The sequence below is a fragment of the Ctenopharyngodon idella genome, chromosome 11 (genome assembly GCF_019924925.1).
Source record: "Ctenopharyngodon idella isolate HZGC_01 chromosome 11, HZGC01, whole genome shotgun sequence".
Taxonomy (NCBI): Eukaryota; Metazoa; Chordata; class Actinopteri; order Cypriniformes; family Xenocyprididae; genus Ctenopharyngodon; species Ctenopharyngodon idella.
In genome coordinates, this window is record NC_067230.1 from 1,925,412 (window position 1) to 1,948,250 (window position 22,839).

The 22,839-nt window shown below is 38.0% G+C and overlaps 1 protein-coding gene across 1 annotated transcript in view; it reads left to right on the top strand.

The window, feature by feature from the left end:
* Nucleotides 1-3,565: 3,565 nt before the first annotated feature.
* The window catches only part of mast3b (microtubule associated serine/threonine kinase 3b), a 41,311-nt gene continuing 22,037 nt past the window's right edge, over nt 3,566-22,839 (top strand). The window contains 9 exon segments of the mRNA XM_051912090.1: nt 3,566-3,863; nt 7,868-7,954; nt 13,089-13,171; nt 14,657-14,732; nt 14,939-14,959; nt 16,063-16,141; nt 17,754-17,911; nt 18,937-19,012; nt 19,099-19,308. Coding sequence (XP_051768050.1) covers nt 3,820-3,863; nt 7,868-7,954; nt 13,089-13,171; nt 14,657-14,732; nt 14,939-14,959; nt 16,063-16,141; nt 17,754-17,911; nt 18,937-19,012; nt 19,099-19,308 — 834 coding nt within the window. The 5' untranslated portion in view covers nt 3,566-3,819.

The window sequence follows — 22,839 nt, forward strand, 5'->3', positions numbered from 1 at the left end:
ATTTTGAAAACTCCTACTTCTATTACATAATTGTCAGAGGATTTAAACTATATATACTCTTTTTAAGGAAATGCAAGCATAGAATTAGCTCATTGCATTGATGTCAACATTTGTAATCAGGAAGCAGTACTTCTGCTATGTGCAAAATGCACGTCTGCACTGCTGCTTGTGCAGCCAATGCAATCTGCTGATTGGTCAAGACCTGCACTGACCATGAAAACTGTAATCATTAATTTCATGCCAAGGTATCAAGATAAAATGCCTAATAGATACTGAAATGACAGACCCCAGCAGTGTACCAATCTATCCAGTGGTCTCTTGCAGGTTCTGGACCTGGTTTTGTTTTTCCACCTGTGACCAAATGGCAGAGTTGATACACATTGTTGAAGTACATTATGGCAAGCCAATTTAACATTTATTCCTTAAATTAGGCCTAACTAGAATATATTATGTTAAACTTGTACTATAATTTATAAATTATAATAATGAGCCCAGCAGAATCTTTTTTTAATTCCAATTTTACTAACAATTCATTAGTTACTAGTATTTATTTATTCATTAGTTTCTTGTAGTATGTATATTACTAGTCAGATACTAGTGACAATTTTGATATCACTGGTTTAAAAATTAACTATAAAGCTGGCTTTCTAACTAGTCATTACATGTTACAAGTAAAAAAAGCAAATATTAAGATAAGAAATATTTTTAACAACTGACATGGATACTCCATTACAGGTATCTAATAAATAAGTAGTAAACCTAGATTAAATTGGAACATTGGTCTATTGGAACAATTGCCTGTAACAAGGAAACAAGTACCTCAATAGTCACTGAAATAGGTAATAGCATAAAAAAATAAAAAAAAATAAAAAACGCTGCACCCGAAATCACATATTTCCCTACTATATACTAGGTGAAAAAAACAGTAGGCTATGTGACAAAAGAAGTGTCCGAATTCACTTACTTGCAAAAAGTACCCGGATGACCTATTACTTCCGGCGAGATTCTGAAGTGTATATATGATGGACACTTTTCTATCCCATGAGGCCATGGGAGAGGATTTGTGAATGGCAGTGAAGCAATGTAACTGACATTGGTAGGTCACATGATTATGACAGGTGGTTCATTGCGATTTCACTTTTTTAACTTTAGTTAGTGTGTAATGTTGCTGCTTGAGCATAAACAGCATTTGCAAAGTTACAGCACTGAAAGTTCAATGCAAACGGAGATATTGTCTTTTAAAGAATTCTCTGTTTAAGGACTACAACAAACAGCTGGTAGGGACTACAACGAGCTTCTTCCCGGGTTGGTGACATCACTAACCCTAAAATTCACTTAAACCCTGTCCCCGAGAACATTGCTCACCCTCAAAAAGTGACAAATTTAACAAGCTATAAAAAATGATCTGTAGGGTATTTTGAGCTAAAACTTCACATACACACTCTGGGGACATCAGAGACTTATTTTACATCTTGTAAAAGTGGCATTAAACCACCCCTTTCATTTTTTCTGTAACGCAGTAATATAATGCATTACTAATAACAGTTGGGTAATATTATACTCGTTACAATCTCAGTAACGCACGTTACAACAATGCATTTTAACCCGAAATTAAGTGGTGTTAGTTTCCCTTTTCGGAGTGTCTATTTACACCAAGTACAAATAGTGTCCCTTGTTGGCAAATGCTATTTACACTAGCTCCGCCCACCAATGTCTGGTTGGGCCACTCAAGTTTGAAAAAAGACGCATAGTGCTCAATGACTTCAGTGGTGCAGCAGTAGCGAGTAAGGCTCACCAACCTGGTTTTTAACGCGATGGGCGTGGGTTCGAATCTGCCTTTTGCCTAGCTCGCATTTATTTTCAATAAAAATTAATATAGTGATCTAAAAGTGGAAATAAACTGCGAATGAGTGTTTAATAATATTAAAAGTGTTTATTGGGTAGGGTTAGGGGAAGATGTAGGGAGGGTTTTTATTCTCCCAATAAGGCAGCATCCATTTAATAATTTTAATAAATATAATAATTTACACTCTATGATATTATTGCATCCTGTTAATGTACAAAAATACTGAAGTGCAAATAGTATCTGCCAATATAAAGTATAAATAGCATCTAATTACTATTTACTCTGATATTTTTACACCATGTAATTAGCATATCTTTAAGAAAATGCTGCTATTGTCACTGAGTGTAAATATAATATATTGCTATTTAGCACTTAGCATCTATCTCTAAGAAATATGCTATTTTCACTTAGTGTAAATAGCCGCTGCCTTTATTTTTTACCAACACCGCAAGACATTTCAGCACCAGAGAAAAAAATTCTGCGGGTAAAGTAGTTTGTCTATTTCCTGCTGCTGGAATTCGATGGTTGAGATGACTGCCGAGACGGATTCTACATTTGTGAGATGGACATAGCTACTCCCATTATTTTCAGAGAAAAGGACAAGAACTAATAATCAGGTGCAATATTGCAATCTATGTGTGGCACTGAGGAAACTTTCTAGAAATAGCACTTGAAAAAACACCTGGATCAGTGCCAGGCTAACACTAAGATAACCGAGAGAGCTTCAGGGTCGGAGAAGAGAAAGAACGCACCGGACGAGAGTGCGGACAAGACAAACAACAAATGTAGAAATATCAGTGAGCTGCGAGCGCACATACACGGTTTGTTTGGGAATCAATAATAACAGACTCGCAGTTGCCTAATGAATGACTCCTGTATGTCACTGTAATTGTCTTTACCTTCATTACAATGGTCATCCATCAAAACTTTATTAGTGACACTGGATTTCTTTATCCAACTGAGGGATGTAGTTTGCGTAGGCTATACTATGTTACTTATGCGGTTGGGTGTTTTGAGCCGCCGTTCAGTCTGTATTTCACACAGTGCAGAATACGCAGAGAGGTGGTGTTTGTTAATGTTTAATTTAATGTTTTAATAATACAATTAATTAATTATATTAATATATTTAAATTAATTTCAAGTAATGGCAAAAATTTTAAGTTATCTCCAAGCCCCCAGGTCATTTATGCTATACCACATCGCCCTCCACTGGATGTATAATGAGCAGCAATAAACTACATTTCAGCATTTTATGCCATCATACTTCTGTGGTTATTTTGGTGAAAGTAACTCAAAAGTAGTGTAACGCACAGTAATATTGTAATGTAATTACTTTCAAATGTCAGTAACTAGCAATATATAATGTATTACATTTTGGAAGTAACTTTGTATGACTAACTGAAAAGATACTAGTCACTAGCGGATTACTTACTATAAAAATAGAATAAGTAGCCTAGTAAAAACAAAATACGAGTTAGTTTTAGTGAATAAATGTTAAAACTACTTGCCACAACCAGCTCGTTGTTTAAAAGCTGCCCTAATGCTATGGAAACTATAATTACGCTAACCTATAAGGTAAAATGTCTCACAGATATTGTGGTCTCTCGGGGTTTTTTGGTGTTTGTTTTTTTTCCACCTGTGTGTTGATGCACGTTTTTGAAGCACACCTCCTCTGACTCTGAACATCACATGGGAGATGTGACCGCACCATTCAATCTCAATCATTTCTCACTCGCTCTTCCTGCCAGAGTCACTTTCGCTTAGAAACATGACATCACTTCAACTAAAAGTGTTCCTTGAGAATTTGTATATTTTAATGGAGTATCTGCACTAGTTCAACAGAAATCCTCACGCTGTCGTTTGGCAGATGTTAAACGACGATGTGTAAACAGTGGAGACTTTGTGTTGTCTCGCGTGAGATCTGAAACAAGCTGTTTATTTTCACCTGATCGTGCTTCACGGGTTTCTTAAAGATGAAGAGGAGAGACAAGCTGAAAATCCCCTCCCTCACTCTGGAGTAAGCTCAAATATTTTTTTCGTTATTCAAATGTTGGTGATGAATTATTTACTCGCGATGGGGGAAACCCCTCGGAACTGGTGAGTTGTGAGAGACGAGCCGACAGCGACATCAGCGAGATTTTACAAAATAATCCACAGTTTGTTCATTTCTTTTCGACCCCAGTGTATATTTATGGTTTATATCGATGTAAATTAAACAGCCAAATACAATTAACGAAGTAGCCTATCTGTAGCGCGCGATGTCATTCAGTGTTTGCTGTATGGAAGAAAATCTCAATACTGTGCTATAGGACACACTGGAGTTCAACATTAACCGACAAATGTGTTACAATAAAGGTTAAAATACTTCATTATGGATTAAATGTTTTATTTATTTATTTATTTATTTTTGTGGCGTGAGACCTTTCCTTTTGTTTCATGCGCAGTAAACCATACATTCATAGAAAGGATTAGTGTTGTAAAAGTCTGCCAGTTAAATGTCCTGAATGATTAACAACAACCCGTGTTTATTTGTTCATGACTTTTTCATCTTTTTGTTTGTAGAAAATAAAATTTTAATGGAAAAATAATGTAAAATTCTACATTCTAAATTCTCTACATTCAGTCTGATTAATTGAATACTTTACAAAAAAGTTTTATTACATTTAACAGTACATTACATGTTATTTTACAGTAAAATACTTTATGAATTTCTGTATTATACAGTATGAATTACTGTATATTATGACAATATATTTAGTACAATCATACATGTACTTTTACATTATTTTTATAATTTACATTAAAAACAGTAAAATATGTGATGCATAATTCTTCACATTTAATTTAGTTCTTAATTTTTTTCTTATATATTTATAGTTTTTATTTTTTTAGGGTGATGTTACATTTTATGTTGTGTAGTTTATGTTTATTCCATTATTTTAGTTTCATTCACATTATCTTAATGGTGTTTGTGTGTATGGCACTGCGCACTCTCTATACAAGCTTTGGCGGTTTATGGATAGGCCCACTTGTTACCGTATTTGTATTAGGATTTTTTTAGAAACCACAGTTTTTACAGTAAATTTAACAATACTGTACATTTCAATTGCCTACTAGTTAGAATGGAATGGACTTCACTACAGTCTCTTACATCTTTTTACTGGAATAATTCCACATCACGTTTAATACTTGATTGGGTTGCAGGTGTGCTTTCTATTGAGTGAATCTCTAATCGCACTTTCAGGATCCTACTATGATTGAGCTTTTAAGTGAGAACACAAGTCTGAGTGTTTTGACACACACCTTATCGCATCCGTAACGTTCTCGCAATGTTTTTCTGCTTTTCTGACACTTGCTTCTGCCTGCCTTCAACATGATCACTGCAGCTTTCCAACCCTGTCCTCCCACTCTGGGCTTGGAGTGAATATAGCCGACCCCACAACCCACTACAATTTCAATCCCAGTGTGTAGGAGCCCACATCCAGAGCCTTCCTTCAGTAAAAGCATATCCAAATATGATTGAGGATTACTTCTGATTTGTTGGGATTTTCTGCTTTTGGTTCCAAAAGCACTGCATCATATCTATTAGAAGGTGTTTGAATTGTGCGTTTTATCAAACACTGCATATTCTGAAGGAAAATGCAACAGAGAATGGTTGAAAGCGGCATAACATCAGATTGTTGAGCACAGGGGGGTAGTATTCACAGTTGGGTCGTCTCCAGTTTTCTCTCTTCACCATGACAACATCTTCACACTTCCACAGCGCTCATTGCTATCTGTTGCAGTGAGAATATACAAACTGCCAGACGGTGGCAGCCCTATTTGTACAGTCACACATATTTAACGTTCCAGTTAACTTTTAGGTCACTAAAATACAAATTTGTTATGCAAACCAAAGTTCATCAAAGTTTGATTCGTGTTCGCCGCAGCACTTCGGGGGATATTTCAGAACGGCCAGTACTAAAACAGCACATTAGCCTCATCAAGGTCACATTAATCAATACCTGTTTAAACTGGCTTCTGCTAACAACATGCCTCGCGTCTATTTTGATTTGCTCCATTCAGTCTGCTTTCAGTTTGACATGTAAATACCTGTCGGGTTAGCCTGAATATGTTTTAGGCTGCTCAGCTGATGACAACATTGAATGGCATGAAGGAAACATGAGAAATTGTGCTTCCTGCACTTAATGACCTTATCTTGATGCCACTAATGCATTTTGTGGAGCTGAAAGTTATGGTGGCAGTAAACAGTAAATGACTTTGAAGGTCACACATTAAAGTAATTAACTGAAATTTTACACCGGAAAACACCTGCCACCTGCAGGACCAGACTGAAAACTGTTGACAAAAACAGTGGATATTTGAGATGACATGGTTTTAGCTAGAACCCTTTTAATAATCCAGTGCATATGCTGTTAGATCTCTGATTATATGAATCATGTTGCATATATCAGCTGTTCATCATACATGATACATTCCATCTCATCGCCTGACATTTTCCATCAGGATAACTGCTGCTTGGGGAAATTATGTTACTTAAAGATGCTGTAAGTGATGTTTGAACCTTTGTCAGACAAAGGGTACATTTACATGGAAACAATGATTACACAACCACGATAAAAACTGAAAACTTTTTCCTTAGCGTTTTTCGCATACAGGCAACAACTTTGTCAAAACGATCCCGTTCACATGGATCCGCAAAAACAACTAGAAATGCTGTATTATGCATGCCAGGCCAGTAGCTGGCGATGTCACTTTGTAAAGAAACACTACGCGCCTAAAGACTGAATTAAACATGTAACACACATGTGCATGACGTCACCATTTCACAAATATAATATGATAACGGTATCATTTTCAAAAAATTTTGAAACTGCGTTTTCAGGCCGACAAAACACCACTGACATGTAAACGAATGGCCAAAACGCGTCGTTTTCCACTTCTAGTGTACTTTTACATGACAACGATGTACTAAAATCGATGTACGATGTACTAAAAGTTTTTCATTTGCATTTTTTGTGTACAGACGACAGCGTTATCAAAACAATCCCGTTCACATGGATCCGCAAAAACAACTAAAAATGCTGTATTATTCATGCCAGGCCAGTAGTTGGCGATGTCACTTTGTAAAGAAACACTACACGACTATAGACTGAACACGTAACACGCATGCACATGACATCACCTTTTTCACAAATTCGCGTTTTTGTAGTTTACACGGAGACGATAAGCTGTAATTTTCAAAAACGTGCACTTTGAAACCCGATTTCAAACGTTTGCATTTTCAGGCCCCCAAAATGCTTTATCGTGTAAATGAACAGCCAAAACACATAAAAAGTTTACTGTTTTAAGTTGAAAGTGGTGTTGTGTAAACAGCCCCTAAAATAGACCGTATCCATCTATTCATCCACACCCCCTCTGTCCAAAAAGATTTCTATTTCAAATAAATTATATTCTTTTCATCAAATATTAAACAGCACAACTGTTTTCAACATTGACAATAATAAGACATGATTCATGAGGACCAAATCAGCATATTAGAATGATTTCTAAGGGATCATGTGACACTGAAGACTGGAGTAATGATGCTGAAAATTCATCATTTCTATCACAGGAATAAATTATTACATATTACAAATTACATTCATATATATTTTAAATTGAATCAGTATTTTACTATATTGTTTTTACTGTATTTTTGATCAAATAAATGCAGCCTAATAAATGAGCATGAGACTTTTTTACCGAATATTTTATGCAACTTTATGCATAATGTTAAAAGAATCACTTACAGCAGCTCTAACATGGCCTGTTCAAAGTCCTTGTTCATAACTCATTCATTCTTTGTGCATTTATTTTTTCTTTCATGTGTCATGCTGTAGCACCATGATGCCACTTAATTAATCCCTAAAGCACTTTGATTTGCTGTGCTGCCGAGAGCATGAAGAAACACCAACAGAAATACAGTCCACATGCACTTAGTCAGAGCGCTAATGCATGTAAACGTGTCTTGCTTTTCAGTTTGTCACCCAGCCAGAGCCCCATCATCTTGAGTCCATGCAGTCCAGGCAGCCCCTGCAGTCCTTTACAATCCCTTCATCCCTGGAGGTAAGACAGCTGATTCACATGCCAAAACATTACATAAACCTGCTCCGGTCCTGCAGAGAGGCTGAACTGTCTCCAGTTAGTCAGCATGACAAACATGTCATATTGATTTTTTTTTTTCTCATTAAATGGGAAATACACTCATATCTATATGTAAAGCTCATGTCATATGCTTATGATTCATATGGATACCAAAAGCACCTGCATTTTTCCCATGCGCATGACTGACTCCTAGCTGATATTAATACTGTGTATCTCCTTTTTAAAATCCCATTCAGTAAGATAATGTTATGTAGTATGAGAGTATTATTAACTTATAATTCGACTGCACATGTAAAAACAAAACTTTTGCATGATATACACTGCTCAAAAAAATTAAAGAAACACTTTGAAAACACATCAGATCTCAATGGGGAAAAATATCATGCTGGATATCTATACTGATATGGACTGGGTACTTTGTTAGGAACAAAAGGATGCCACATCGTTGGATGGAAATGAAAATGATCAACCTACAGAGGACTGAATTCCAAGATACCCTGAAAATCAAAGTGAAAAAATGATGCAGCAGGCTAGTCCATTTTACTGAAATTTCATTGCAGCAACTCAAAATGGTAGTCAGTAGTTTGTATGGCCCCGCGTGCATGTATGCATGCCTGACAACAGGCATGCTCCTAATGAGACGACGGATGGTGTCCTGGGGTATTTCCTCCCAGATCTGGACCAGGGTATCACTGAGCTCCTGGACAGTCTGAGGTGCAACCTGGCGGCGTCGAATGGACCGAAACATAATGTCCCAGAGGTGTTCTATTGGATTCAAGTCAGGCGAGCGTGGAGGCCATTCAATATCAATTCCTTCGTCCTCCAGGAACTGCCTGCATACTCTCGCCATGTGAGGCCAGGCATTGTCGTGCACCAGGAGCAACCCAGGACCCACTGAACCAGCTTAGGGTCTGACAGTGGGTCCAAGGATTTCATCCCTATCGATACCTAATGGCAGTCAGGGTGCCATTGTCTAGCCTGTAGAAGTCTGTGCGTCCCTCCATGGATATGCTTCCCCAGACCATCACTGACCCACCACCAAACTGGTCATGCTGAACGATGTTACAAGCAGCATAACATTCTCCATGGCTTCTCCAGACCCTTTCACGTCTGTGCTCATGGTGAACCTGCTCTCATCTGTGAAAAGCACAGGGTGCCAGTGGCTGACCTGCCAATTCTGGTGTTCAGTGGCAAATGCCAATCGAGCTCTACGGTGCCGGGCAGTGAGCACAGGGCCCACTAGAGGACATCGGGCCCTCAGGCCAGCCTCATGAAGTCTGTTTCTGATTGTTTGGTCAGAGACATTCACACCAGTGGCCAGCTGGAGGTCATTTTGTAGGGCTCTGGCAGTGCTCATCCTGTTCCTCCTTGCACGAAGGAGCAGATACCGGTCCTGCTGATGGGTTAAAGACCTTCTACGGCCTTGTCCAGCTCTCCTAGAGTAACTGCCTGTCTCCTGAAATCTCCTCCATGCTCTTGAGACTGTACTGGGAGACACAGCAAACCTTCTGGCAATGGCACGTATTGATGTGCCATCCTGGAGGAGTTGGACTGCCTGTGCAACCTCTATAGGGTCCAGGTATCGCCTCATGCTACCAGTAGTGACACTGACCCTAGCCAAATGCAAAATTAGTGAAAAACATTCAGAAAAGATGAGTAGGGAAAAAAATGTCAGTGGCCTCCACCTGTAAAACTATTCCTGTTTTGGAGGTCGTCTCATTGTGGCCCATCTAGTGCACCTGTTGTTAATTTCATTAACACCAAAGCAGCTGAAACTGATTAACAACCCACTCTGCTACTTAACTGACCAGATCAATATCCCTGGACTTTAACTGACTTGATGCTACTCTCTGATTAAAAAGTGTTCCTTTAATTTTTTTTTTATTTTTTTTTTTTGAGCAGTGTATATGGAACAGGCTTGACGCTTATGCTCCCACTGGTGTGTACAACATTTTTCATCACATAAAACTCAAGCACTTTTGTAATTTTAATTAGAAAAAGAAATGTACACATTTTAAATTTTACTTAAAATAGACGTCATTTTGAGATGGTTTGTAAAAAACAAAACTATAGCTTATCAGGATGCTAAAAAAAGTTTGTTGTTATCAAATATAATATTTTTATTTATATTCATATTTTTAAAAATCATGTATACATTTTATAGCCTATTCGATTGTGTATTTTGACTAGCTCGTGAAGATTTGACGAGAAGTTAGGTCTCTTAATATGCAAAAATTATATATTTAGAAGAATTCTATGACAAAATAAAATAAAAATAATGATAAACAAAGTGTTTATATTTAAACTTGTTAAAAGTGTGTGTGTTTTTATATATATATATATTTATATATATATACAGTATATACACACACACTCACTTTTATCCAAAGCAACATACAAACGAGAACAACAGAAGCAATCAAATCAATATGCAAGTGCTGTGGACAAGACCCAGTTCAAGTGTTGATGAAAAAGATGTGTCTTTAGCCATTTCCTGAAAGCAGCTAAAGGCTCAGCTGCTCTGGTTGAGTTAGGCAGGTCATTCCACCAGCATGGAACAGTCCAGGTATAGGTCAGTGAAAGTGATTTTTAGCCTCTTTGGGATGGCATCACAAGTTCGCTTGCAGAACAAAAGCTTCTGTAGGGCACATAAGTCTGAAGTACTGAGTTCAGGTATGGGGGTGCAGAGCCACTGGTCGTTCTGTAGGCAAACATCAGTGCCTTGAATTTGATGTAAGCAGCTATTGGCAACCAGTGCAAATTGATGAAGAGAGGTGTGACGTGTGCTCTCTTCGGCTCTCACTGCTACATTCTGGATCGTTTGTATATAGTCATATAGAGTGCTGGGTAGTAACTGATTACATGTAATCTGGGTTACATCAGATTCCATGTGAATGAAGTACTTGTAATTAGATTATATTACATTTTAAAATACTCATAATCAGACTACAGTTACTTTTTTATTGATTACATGATTACATATTATTCATACAATGGCAGTAAACTGTTCATAATTTATTGATTCAACCTAATTCTTTTTTTTTTTTTCCTGTTTTAAATGCTCCTTTCTAAAAAACAAAAAACAAACAAACAAAAAAACATATCACTTATATACATTCAGAAAGTCTTGTAGTTTTGTGAAATCGCACACACAGACCCCAGCCACTAGTCAGGTGGCTATATATTTACATGGAAATTTGAGAGTCCACAAAGCATTTCACAGAAATCATTTCACTTTTAAGATGTTTTCATCAAACAATAAATTATTATTTGAATTATCACTCAGTAATTTGTCTTTCTCAGGCTTTTGTCTTTCAAACACATTTTTTTATTATCATTTTTATCATTTTAAAATTATTTATTTAATTTTTTATTATTTATTTAATTACTAGCTTTTAATTAAACTCACAAACCCCATGCAGTTCCTTCACAAAGACCTAGTTTGGGAAAACCTGCTGTAATATAATATTTAATGCACTTCATGTTGTTAATAACAAAGAATAGAATATAATTTCTTTTCTTTTATATATATATATATATATATATATATATATATATATATATATATATAGGCTATATATCAACCTGGTACAGTATTATCCTATTTAATTAATTGTGATAAACGAGTTAGATCAACAGTAATCTAAAAGTAGTCAAAATAGTCAGATTAATATGTGTAATGTAACGGTTTACGTTACTAAATACAATTTTTGTATGTAATTTGGAATCGGTATGGGACTACAATTTGCACTGTAGCTCTCACGTGAAGATTTGACGTCACTGGGGAAACGTTTACGTTAGGTCATACCATCTGTGAGATTCGCTATTGCTTCTATTGTATGTATTTAAGGTGGAAAATATATTATTTAGAAGATGCAGACTTTATATTTTTTTCGACAAATAACAAAGGGTTAGTCCGTCAAGACAGAGATGTTTTAGTCAGAGCCTCGGCTTAGACTCCTCTACCCCTCTTCGCAGCGAGATGGTACATCCCAAGCTTATCACCCGGCAATCAATCAACACTAGAGAAACAACCTCCTCACAGCATCTTACTCACAAACATGGGCTCACTCCTTTATGCAATACAAGTCGCTTTTTGGAAAGTAAATAATTAACTTTCTGCCAGCTCTATACGATATCGGATGGTGCTTTAAACAGAATGTGAACGTCTAAACTTTTACGAAGTTGCACTACGAGTCCAGGCAAACAGCAGCGTGCCACACAAAAGACAGAGATGAACCGCTGCGAGTCAGACGCAGCCTCCCTTACGACTTTATCTAGTCAAGAGGTGGGCTCATGAAACGGAAGGGGGTTCGACTCTTCTTTCGGGTTCTGTTGCTCTGTGTTGCTTGGACGGTTGACACTCTGATCGTGTGCGATTATGTCTGATCCAAGTTCCTGGAGCGCGTTGCCTGGCAGCAGCAAAGCTCATTTTGTTACGGGCGCGATGCTCAAGCGATCCAAAAGGTAACCTGCAACATTAGACGAGATGACACATTGAGAGTTTTGAACTTGCACAACTTTTGTGACATTTCTTGGTCGATGTATGTAATCACTGTGGAGTACAGTAATGCTATGGTTGTGTCTCGAAACATAGTGTGCGTCGTAGTAGCGTCTAATCAAATATGACGCACTATAATAGAGCAGGGACTATGAAAACTGTTGGCTTGGCTTTATCTAAACCTTCATTTCGAGCTATCGATGGTGACTTAGACTAGAGGGATATTTATATGCATTGATAGACATCTGTAGCTGCAGACTAGCTCGAGATGAAGGTGCAATGCGTGAATCTTCTAGAGAGCAAGTGACACATCACATGCACAGCTTGAGTCTTTTAGGTAATGCAAATGACAGCTGTGTTGAAGGACACCTTCTCTGATGCCCACAGTCTGCAGATTTTGCAGAATTACTCATAGATTTAATCTTAAACAAAAAACAACATTATTGTAACACTATTGAGAGTGTACTAATCTTTAAACTAATCATTAAATCCTTTGTCACTTTTTGTTAACTTTGCCATTGGCAATCAAAGCTGGGTTGGATTATGATGAAAGGTTGTTGATAATCCCTCTCTCCTCTTGTTTGTGTGTTGCAGCTGTCGCAGCAGTAATAGAAAGAGCCTTGGTGTTGGAACGCCATCGCCCACCCGCCCTCTTTCGCCTCTGTCCGCCCACACAGGTAATACTCGCCGTCACATGACACCCGGACTAGGACAGCTGACATTGAGCTGGCCTGTCACCATTAAGAGGTTGATGTGGCTGGAGTAACATAAGCCTGTCTACTCCTTCACCTCATGTCTCTTACTACCCCGGCTCAAGAGTTTACTTTTAGTTAATGGGATAGTTCACCCCCCCAAAAAATAAAATGTGAAATCCATACCTGTATGTTGTTATTTTGTTCTGCAGAACACAAAGGATATTTTTTGAAGAGTCTACATGCAACTCTTTTCTATACAGCAGCAGTTTGTTAGTAACCATGTCTGATATCTTTCAACTCCAAAAAAAAAAAAAAAGCACAAATAAAGTAGGCCTGGTTAATTTGAATTTGTGCTGTATTAAGTCTATGTAAGTCTTTGTGTATGGAAAAGACCAAAATTTAAACCGTTTTCCACTGATAATCTTCCCCCTTAATGACCGGACCATTAAGTTAGTGACTTAAAGTCGAATCTCATATCGACTGAACAGTTGGTTCCCGAATCAGATGAATGATCTGCTCACGAATCAGATGAATAACATGTTTAACTTTTAATTCATTAAGTATAGCTAACCAACTATAGGGGCTTCCGCACCGAATAGTTCTAGGAACTCAGTTATAAGAACTAGCCATTAGTCTTGAGAACTAATTTCTCCCCCGGGCCATGTTCCTGGTTGCATTCGCACCGGGAATAGGAACTCTTTAAGCACGGCATTTACAAATGCTAAAAACCGATGGATGGAGGATGCCGTGATTAGACTTGTGTTTGTTGTGTGTCGCGGGTTTCGTGATAAGGGAGATGGAATGTAAACGCATAATTTATGTGACTGAAAGAGCAAAAAGTGGTGCTAAGAGACAAAATCTCCTATGAAAACTTCAGTATTACATATCATCGAGGCGGAAAAAAGAACATAACCCTGCAGACAACAGGTAAATGCCGTTATCGCTGTTTTCCATGTTTGTGAAGTAAATATTTTTACACGGCTTTTTAAAAAGGCCGGGTGCCGGTGTTTGACATGTGTTTGACCAGTCAACGTACACTAACGTCACTGATAGTTCCTATAGAGCTGGTTTAGACCCTACTCTGAAATAGGAGCGAATTTAGTCAGTATCATTGATAGTTCCTGCGGTGCGAATGCGGCAAAATCCGGGTACTTCAACCAATAGTTCTAGGAACTATGAAAAGGTTCCTCTAGTGCAAAAGCCCCTTATTATGTTACATCTTTGAGAAATTGTGCCCAAACAGGGTTTCGCAAACAATGACTGTTTTCAAACTGGGTTCTCTAACACGGACAACATGTAGACAAACTCCACAGACAGTGAATCAGACACATATTATGTTCCAAAAGAAGATAAATGTCCTAAAGTGTGTGATTTGTGAAACATCTGAGGTCATCTGACGTCTATTAAATCCTGTAGGTTACGTAACACTGTGTGCTCTGTTGAAATTTCCTCTTGTTCCCCTTCCAGCTGCCAGCAGCCCTCTGGACAGCCCACGAAATGTGTCCACTGCTGTTTGCTCTCTCAACTTCCCTTTCGCCCGCAGGTAGACAAGCGCTCTTTATCTTAATTTTCTTGTTCTTTAAATAGATGACAGATCAGTATTCTTGTTATTCTTCAGGATTTACCGCATTGTCAACTCAGTGTCAGGTTCATATTATATACAGTTGACTCATATGGATCTTTCTATATAGGAGACCTCACAAAGTTTCCCTATTTTCTCTCTCTTCATCCCTCTTTATTTCTTCTCAGCCACCTGGCTCGAGCTGACAGGTAGCCAATCTCTTTTTCACACTATGAGCTGGTCAAACCTCAATCTCTCAATCTCAAATTTCTGTGACCCTGTGTGTACACTACCTGTTATTTTTTGCCTTGCTGCTTTGCATCACCATGTCGTTCCTTATACTATACTATAATATACTATACTATACTTTCTTATAGGCTTATACTACACCGTTCCATTTGCCATATATATATGTACCACTTTATTAGATACACATGTTCAACTGCTTGTTAACGCAAGTATCTAATCAGCCAATCACATGACAGCAACTCAATGCATGTAGACATGGGCAAGAAGATCTTCTGAAGTTCAGACTGAGCATCAGAACGGGGAAGAAAGGTGATTTAAGTGACTTTGAACATGGCATGGTTGTTGGTGCCAGACAGGCTGATCTGAGTATTTCAGAACCTGCTGAACTATTGGGATTTTCACACACAACCATCTCAAAAGTTCACAGAGAATGGTCCGAAAAAGAGTAAATATCCAAAGAGAGAAAATGCCTTGTTGATGCCAGAAATCAGAGGTGAATGACCAGACTGGTTCGAGCTAATAGAAAGGCAACAGTAACTCAAATAACCACTCGGTACAACTGAGGTGCGCTAATTTTTTGCTCAACCTGCCAATGGCTGGTGACTTAAGAAAATGTACTGGCCATAAATATTTTTTTACCAGCCATGAAACATCTTTTCATGAGTAATCCTTATTAAAGTAAAAAAAAGTTATTTAGTCAAGATCAGGGAGTGATTTTTCTTTGTTGTTTGATTAAAATTAAAAACACACTTTAAGAGCTAATGCATGGATCCAGTATACTGTACACATGGGTTTTCTTTCTCAACTGTTTACGTTCACTTAAGACACAACTGATTGTTTACAAGGATACTTGCCAAGATGGGCATATAACAATTTTGTTTGAATATATCTGTTTAAGCACATTCTCTCTATTTATTTTTATATCTATATTAAAAGAGGGACAATAATATGTTGTGGTATAAAGAGAGAGAATAATATGTTGTGGCCTAACTAAGCGGCCACATAAAGTTTTGAGTGATAGTGTATCATTCTGTCTCCTGAAATTCTCTTTTTCTCTCCACAGAGCGGAAGGGAGACGGTGGTCTCTGGCTTCGCTTCCATCCTCAGGTTACGGGACCAACCCTCCCAGCTCAACCGTCTCAGTATGTAGCTCTCATTTATCTACAATTAAATCTTACAATTACAGTGCACAGCATAAATGAGTACACACCCTCTGAAACTTCTGAAAGTCAGCAATTACTCAATTACTTAGAAGACATGTTAAAAGTAACTAAATAAAACGAAATAAAAAAATTTCTGGTGTAAGTTTAAGGCAATGTTTGATCAACAGGTAAGTATGTTAAACCAAAACATTTAAAGAGAAGTAATTTCTTGACAATTAAAAGTGTTATATAGCCCATTGAATCATTCTCAGACTTAATGCTGACAACAATGGAACTGCTTGGGAGAGAACTGTCAGGAGACTTATTTCTTAGCACAAAAGAGGACAGTGGTACAAGAGGATTACCAAATCATTGTTTTAAGTGTGAAAATATAGCAAAAGTAACGCAGAAATTCAAAAACAATGGACTTGTGACAAGGCCCCTGAAATAATCAGGCCTTCATTTTAAGCTTTCATTTAGTGATGAGGGATTTTTTTACTAGACAAAGAGCAGGAGAAATACCAAGCGAGTGTCTCAGAGCCAGCAAAAGCTATGAAAAGAGTGACTATTTATCTCACAGAGTAAGATGCAGCCTGCAGAAATGACATGCATGGTTGTTGTTCTCACTGGAACTACCTACTGTAGCCAAAGCACAATAAAGTCAGTTAGCCATTTCCAAAGCCCATATTTACAAAATATAGATTCTGTGAATTAATACTCTGGTCTCATGAGATCAAATCAATCATTTTGGATCTAACAGCATCCAAAATGTTATGGTGTTGCTAGAGGAGGAGTACAGTGAGAAGTGCCTGGTTCCCACAGTAAAGTTCAGTGGTAGTAAAGCTCTTATATAGGGATGTATGAGTGCTGAAGCTGTGAGGGAGTTGTGCTTTATCAATGCTGTCATGAATTCCCACACCACTGTGTAATTTAATACACAAACTTGAAACAGAAGATGTTACCCTTTCCTCATTCCCTGCATTGTTGGGCATTTTTTCAACATGACAATGAGGATATGAATTCTCCCAAGGTGAAAAACCTTCTGTAGACATGTATTGCACTCAATCTTAAAAATCTTGAGCACCTGTGGGGGATTCTGTAGTGACGAGTTGAGCAACACTCCCCATTAAAGATCAGGGCATATAAGGAGCTCATCATCCAGGAGTTAAACAGGACAGATGTGACAATTTGTCATGAACTTGTACACTCCGTGCCAAGAAGGGTCAGAATATTATACATTTGTTGAATTAAATCTAGGGTGTACTCATTTCTGCAATCCTTAATTTAAACAAAATTGGCTAATTTACTTATTTTATGGCTATTAATGACGTATTTCTCCGTATTTATTATGTATATGTTTAATACATTTTAGTTTTGCCATCTTTCCATGAATTGTATTATAGGGTGTGTATATAGTGACAATTTTCATTTCAACTGAACTTCCCATTACAACCTTTTAATAGTAAAAGGAAGTGTTCCTGTGTGAATCAGCTCTGTGAAACATTCTGACATTTCTGCATACCTAGACAATTATTGATAGGTTTAAGGATGGTTTTTAATAAATATGGGACTATTTTGTTATGTATTTGATGATGCATTTGTTGTTTTGCAGTCATCTTCCTCATCTCAAGAACGACTGCACCAGCTTCCATACCAACCCACACAGGACGAGCTTCATTTCCTGTTCAAACACTTCAGAAGTTCGGAGAGCATGACTGATGAAGATGGGCGGCCCTCCCCGTTTATACGACCCCGGTCACGTAGCCTTAGGTAAACAAAAACACACATGCACCAATTAATTTCAACATAGAATGCCATTGTTTGCATCTTAATAATATGGTTATTAGGGTTTAATCATTAAATGTTCTTGAGTGGAGTTTCATGGTCTGACCTGGAGTTATATTATACTCGCATTGACCATATCAGAGCAGTGTGATCTAGTTGTTAGCACGCATTCTCTGGCATATTGAGCTGTGGTGTCCATGATGGCAATTAGGGTTCGAGTCTGGCTAGCACAGTTTCAATGACTGTAATGTGTATAGTCAAAATAAATTTTGTATGCAGTTTTAAAGAGAATTTCACCTAAAGTTTTGTCATTGTTTACTCACTCATGTTGTTCCACACCCGTATGACTTTCTTCCATGGATCACAAAGGAAAAAATATCAAGACATTTCCCTGCTCTTTTCCATGCATTTCCAATAAATAAGAACTTTTTGGTGAGAATGAATTGGTATGTGTTTGGAATGATGTGAGGGTGAGTAAATCATGACGGGTTTTCATTTTTGGGTGATTGTTTCAGTGATGTTTGTTGCCAGGCTTGCCTGTCAGATGAGTGGACTTCTGACTAATAGGAATATCCAGGCTTCCCCCATCAAAACAAAACAAAAGGAGCATTTTTGTTTTGCAAAAGAACCTCCCTCGAGGCTGAGTCAGAGAAGAGACAGATTTCACTATGCTGTAATTGAACACTGGGGTTCAGAGAGAATGATTGTGAAGTAGAAACTAAAATCTGGTGAAGGTTTTTGTTTCTAACACCCATTCTGAGTGAGGCAACATTGTTGGTTTTGCTCTGCTGCTGTGCAACGCCTCACCTTTAGCCCACATCTCTGCAGGATTCAGAGGTTTAGATGTCCACCCACAATGCTTCACTCCTCAAAGAGAGCGCTCGCACAAACAAAACACTGCTCAGTTGGTTTTTGAAATAAAATGGTTTTCGTTGGTTTGATTATCGATAAAGTATTTAATCTTCGATATGCATGATGGAGGTTTTCATCTGTTCTTTTCCTTGTTTTAGCCCTGGACGAACTGGCGGCTCCTTTGATAATGAAATCATAATGATGAACCATGTCTATAAGGAGCGTTTTCCAAAGGTATGTAGCGCCAAACTCGCTGAACAGATTATTGCCTGTATTTCCTCTACAAATCTGAGGTACTGAACGTTCTCTCTGCTGTGCAGGCTACCGCTCAGATGGAGGAGCGTTTGCTGGATGTCATAAGGCAGTTTTCCCCAGACAGCACCCTACCGCTGGGAGACGGAGTCCTGGGATTTATCCAGCACCAGTTGGTGGAGTTGGCCAGGGACTGTCTGGATAAATCCCAGAAGGGCCTGATCACATCTCTGTACTTCATAGAGTTGCAGGATAAATTGGACAAAATGCTGCATGAGGTGAGGCAGGAATCTCTAAAAAGAACTTTGTAGCGGCACAATGGTTGCATTCTCCTGGTCAGTTTTTTGGATTGACACCCATATTTGCTGACAAGTGTGAATTTCAAATGGTTGCATATTATATTATCATATTATGGACAGGGACAAAACATAATTTAAAATACTTAAAGGGTTAGTTCACCCAAAAATGAAAAACTCTGTCATTAATTACTCATCCTCATGTTGCTCTAAACCTGTAAGATCTTTGTTCATTTTCGGAACACAAATGAAGATATTTTTGATGAAATCCATGAGCTATCTCCGATAGACTGCAATATAATTATCACTTTAAAGGCCTAGAAAGGGCGCTTCACTGTGTTTACTGTGTCATCTGCATAGGGGACTGACATGGAAGAGAATAAATTGTTGAATAAAGTTGTTATTTTTGTTTTTTTTGTGCACAAAAAGTATTTTTGTCGCTTGATAACATTAAAGTTGAACCACTGTAGTCAAATGGACTATTTTAAGGATGTCTTTACTACCTTTCTGGGCTTTGAAAGTTGTAATTGTGTTGCAGTCTTTCGGAGGCCAGATAGCTCACAGATTCATCAAAAATATCTTCATTTATGTTCAGAAGATAAACGAAGGTCTTACGGTTTTGGAATGACATGAGGGTGAGTAATTAATGACAGATTGTCCATTTTTGGGTGAACTAACCCTTTAATGAACAGATAACTGAAATCAGTTCCACTGAAGAACCGCAATTTGTAATTATACCATTTTTTTTTGGTAGTTGCACTACATGGCATTTTACAATCTGAACTAACGTTTTTATGTGAAGGTTAAATTATGTAATATTTTTGTTTACTTTGACGCACTGTCTTGAGGGTTTGCAGAAGTCCTCTCTATGACATCATTTCCTAATTTTTTTTCCATGTATTGGTCATACCACATGTCTTTGATTTGGCAGGCAAAAGGTTTTTTTTTTTTTTAAGGGTTAGTTGATGAAATTTCTGTCATTAAGTACTCACCCTCACGTCGTTCCACACCCGTGAGACCTTCATTCATCTTCGGAACACAAATGTAGATATTTTTGATGAAATCCGAGGGTATCTGATCCACACATTGACAGCAACGTCGTTGCACCTTTTGACATCCAGGAAGGTAGTTGAAAACATGGTTAAAATAGTCAACGTGACTACAGTGGTTCAACCTTAATATTATGAAGCGACGAGAATACTTTTTGTGCGCAAAAACAAAACAAAAATAACGACTTCATTCAACACTTTGAACCGTTGTCATACATAGTGAACTCTGTGTAGGCTTCCTTGTTTATGTCTGAACGGCAACTCAGTAACTCAGCAATTAAAATATAAAGCTTTTAGAATATAAAACTAAATGGTTATCATAAACTAGTGCTAAGACCCAGAATCTGCCCTACCTAAATTTATGGCCAGGAGCCACTACTGCTTGTAAAATGTACTCCAGGCTCCAATCTTTGTTTTATTTAAAGGTGCCCTAGAATTGAAAATTGAATTCACCTTGGCATAGTTGAATAATAAGAGTTCTGTACATGGAAATGACATATAGTGAGCCTCAAACACCATTGTTTCCTCCTTCATATGTGAATCTTGTGCGTGAAAACACCACAGAAAAACAGGCGAATCTCAACATAACACAGACTGTGACGCAACAGTCAGGATCATTAATATGTGCGCCCCCATTAATTGCATATGCCAGCCCATGTTCAAGGCAAGGCAGTATTAACGTCTGGAGCTGCATAGCCGAATCATGAGACGTTCTGCAGGTATTGTGAAGCATGCAAGCAATGACAATAGCGAAAATAGCAGATGGATCCATAATAACTGTTCATGATCCATGATATCATGATATATTTAGTGATATTTGTAAATTGTCTTTCTAAATGTTTCGTTAGCATGTTGCTAATGTACTGTTAAATGTGGTTAAAGTTACCACATTTGTTTCATCATGTTTCTTACTGTATTCACGGAGACCAGAGCCATGTCATTATTTTCATTTTTAACCCGAAAACACTTGTAGTCTGTATAATTCATAAACGCATCTTCATTCTTATCGAGTCTCTCCAACTGTCTGTAGCTTTAGCCACATTAGCCTGCAGCACTCCCATTCAGAAACAAATGTTAGCAAACATCCACAAAATACGTGCCATACTTGCGTGATCTGATATGCTGCATCATGAACAGTTTGTAAAGATCCATTTTGAGAGTTATATTGTGAACTTCAGTATTGTTTATGCAATGTTTATTGGAGTCGCAAACTTTGGGGACGGGGAGCACGAGCATTTAAAGGTGTACACATCCCAAATCAGAGCATTTTTAATGCCACCCCAAAATAGGCAGTTAAAACATGGTATATTAAAAAATCTATGGGGTATTGACACATTCTGGGTTATATTACATCTTGTAAAATGTCAATTCTAGGGCACCTTTAAATCTTCGCAAAAACGTTTTCTCCAGTGTAGGAGATTTGGCCTGGCATGTGTTATAGTGACTTTGACGTGTAGTATGGTTCTTATGTCTGTGGGCCACAAGTTTAAATCAGGTATGGTCGTGAGTTGTTTTCATAACTATATAAGCAACTGTTTTGAAGCCATATTTTGCTGCTTTAGCCTGTGTCAACTTGGTAACGCTGGCCTTTTCTGATTATGCCAAACCCAACGGGTGTTCTGAGATGGTGGTTGTGGTTTGGCAGGAATATCAGGCTGACAGTGACATCAGGGCAGTGTTGGGTTCTGTCACTAGTGTTGTTAGTGTGCTGCTGATGTGCTGCCGCTGGCTTTAAGTGGCCAGAAACATCATGCATTCTCAAGAGACTGTGACCACTTCCACTAATAAGTGTGAAATCTGCCTCATTCCCCAGGGTATTTTTACACTATACTTTAAGATTTTTTATACCTAAAAAAAAAAAAAAAAAAGCATCCGTGAACTGAGAGTTAGCCATGTGCGCTTACATTTGCATACATGTGAGCGTTTGCGAGCGTGTGTAATTGTGCGTCGTTTCGTGTATAAATGTATGCGTACCCTGCAGCAGAGGTTTTGATTAGAAATATAGATCTTCCTGTTCAAGCTCCATGCTCATCTTTGCAACTACAGGGTGTTAGTTTCCATAGCAACGCTTACGCCCACCCTGTATGTAGTGTTCAGACAACCCCAGGCAAGACTCAGCGCGCTGTCAGATCGCTGCTGTGCAGTGGATGTCGTGCTCATAGATAAGGCTATTAAAGTGTTTCCCACTTCCCTTAGTCAGCGGTGCCAAGCACAGGGCCCCTGATGCTGCAGTCATGCCGCAGTTTAACTGCTCTAACCGTTCAGTCATCAAACTGTTGTGATTGATAGTCAAATCCTGTGGTTTTGTGTTGGTATGTGGTTACATCAGTCCGCTCTACGATGTTCCTCTGTCACTCTCTACACCCTTCTTGGATCTGAAAGTCTTTGCTCCTTTATTTCCACTGGAATTATGCTTAAATCTGTTGGTAGTCTGATATGTTGTAGATGTCTAAAGAGCAGGTTG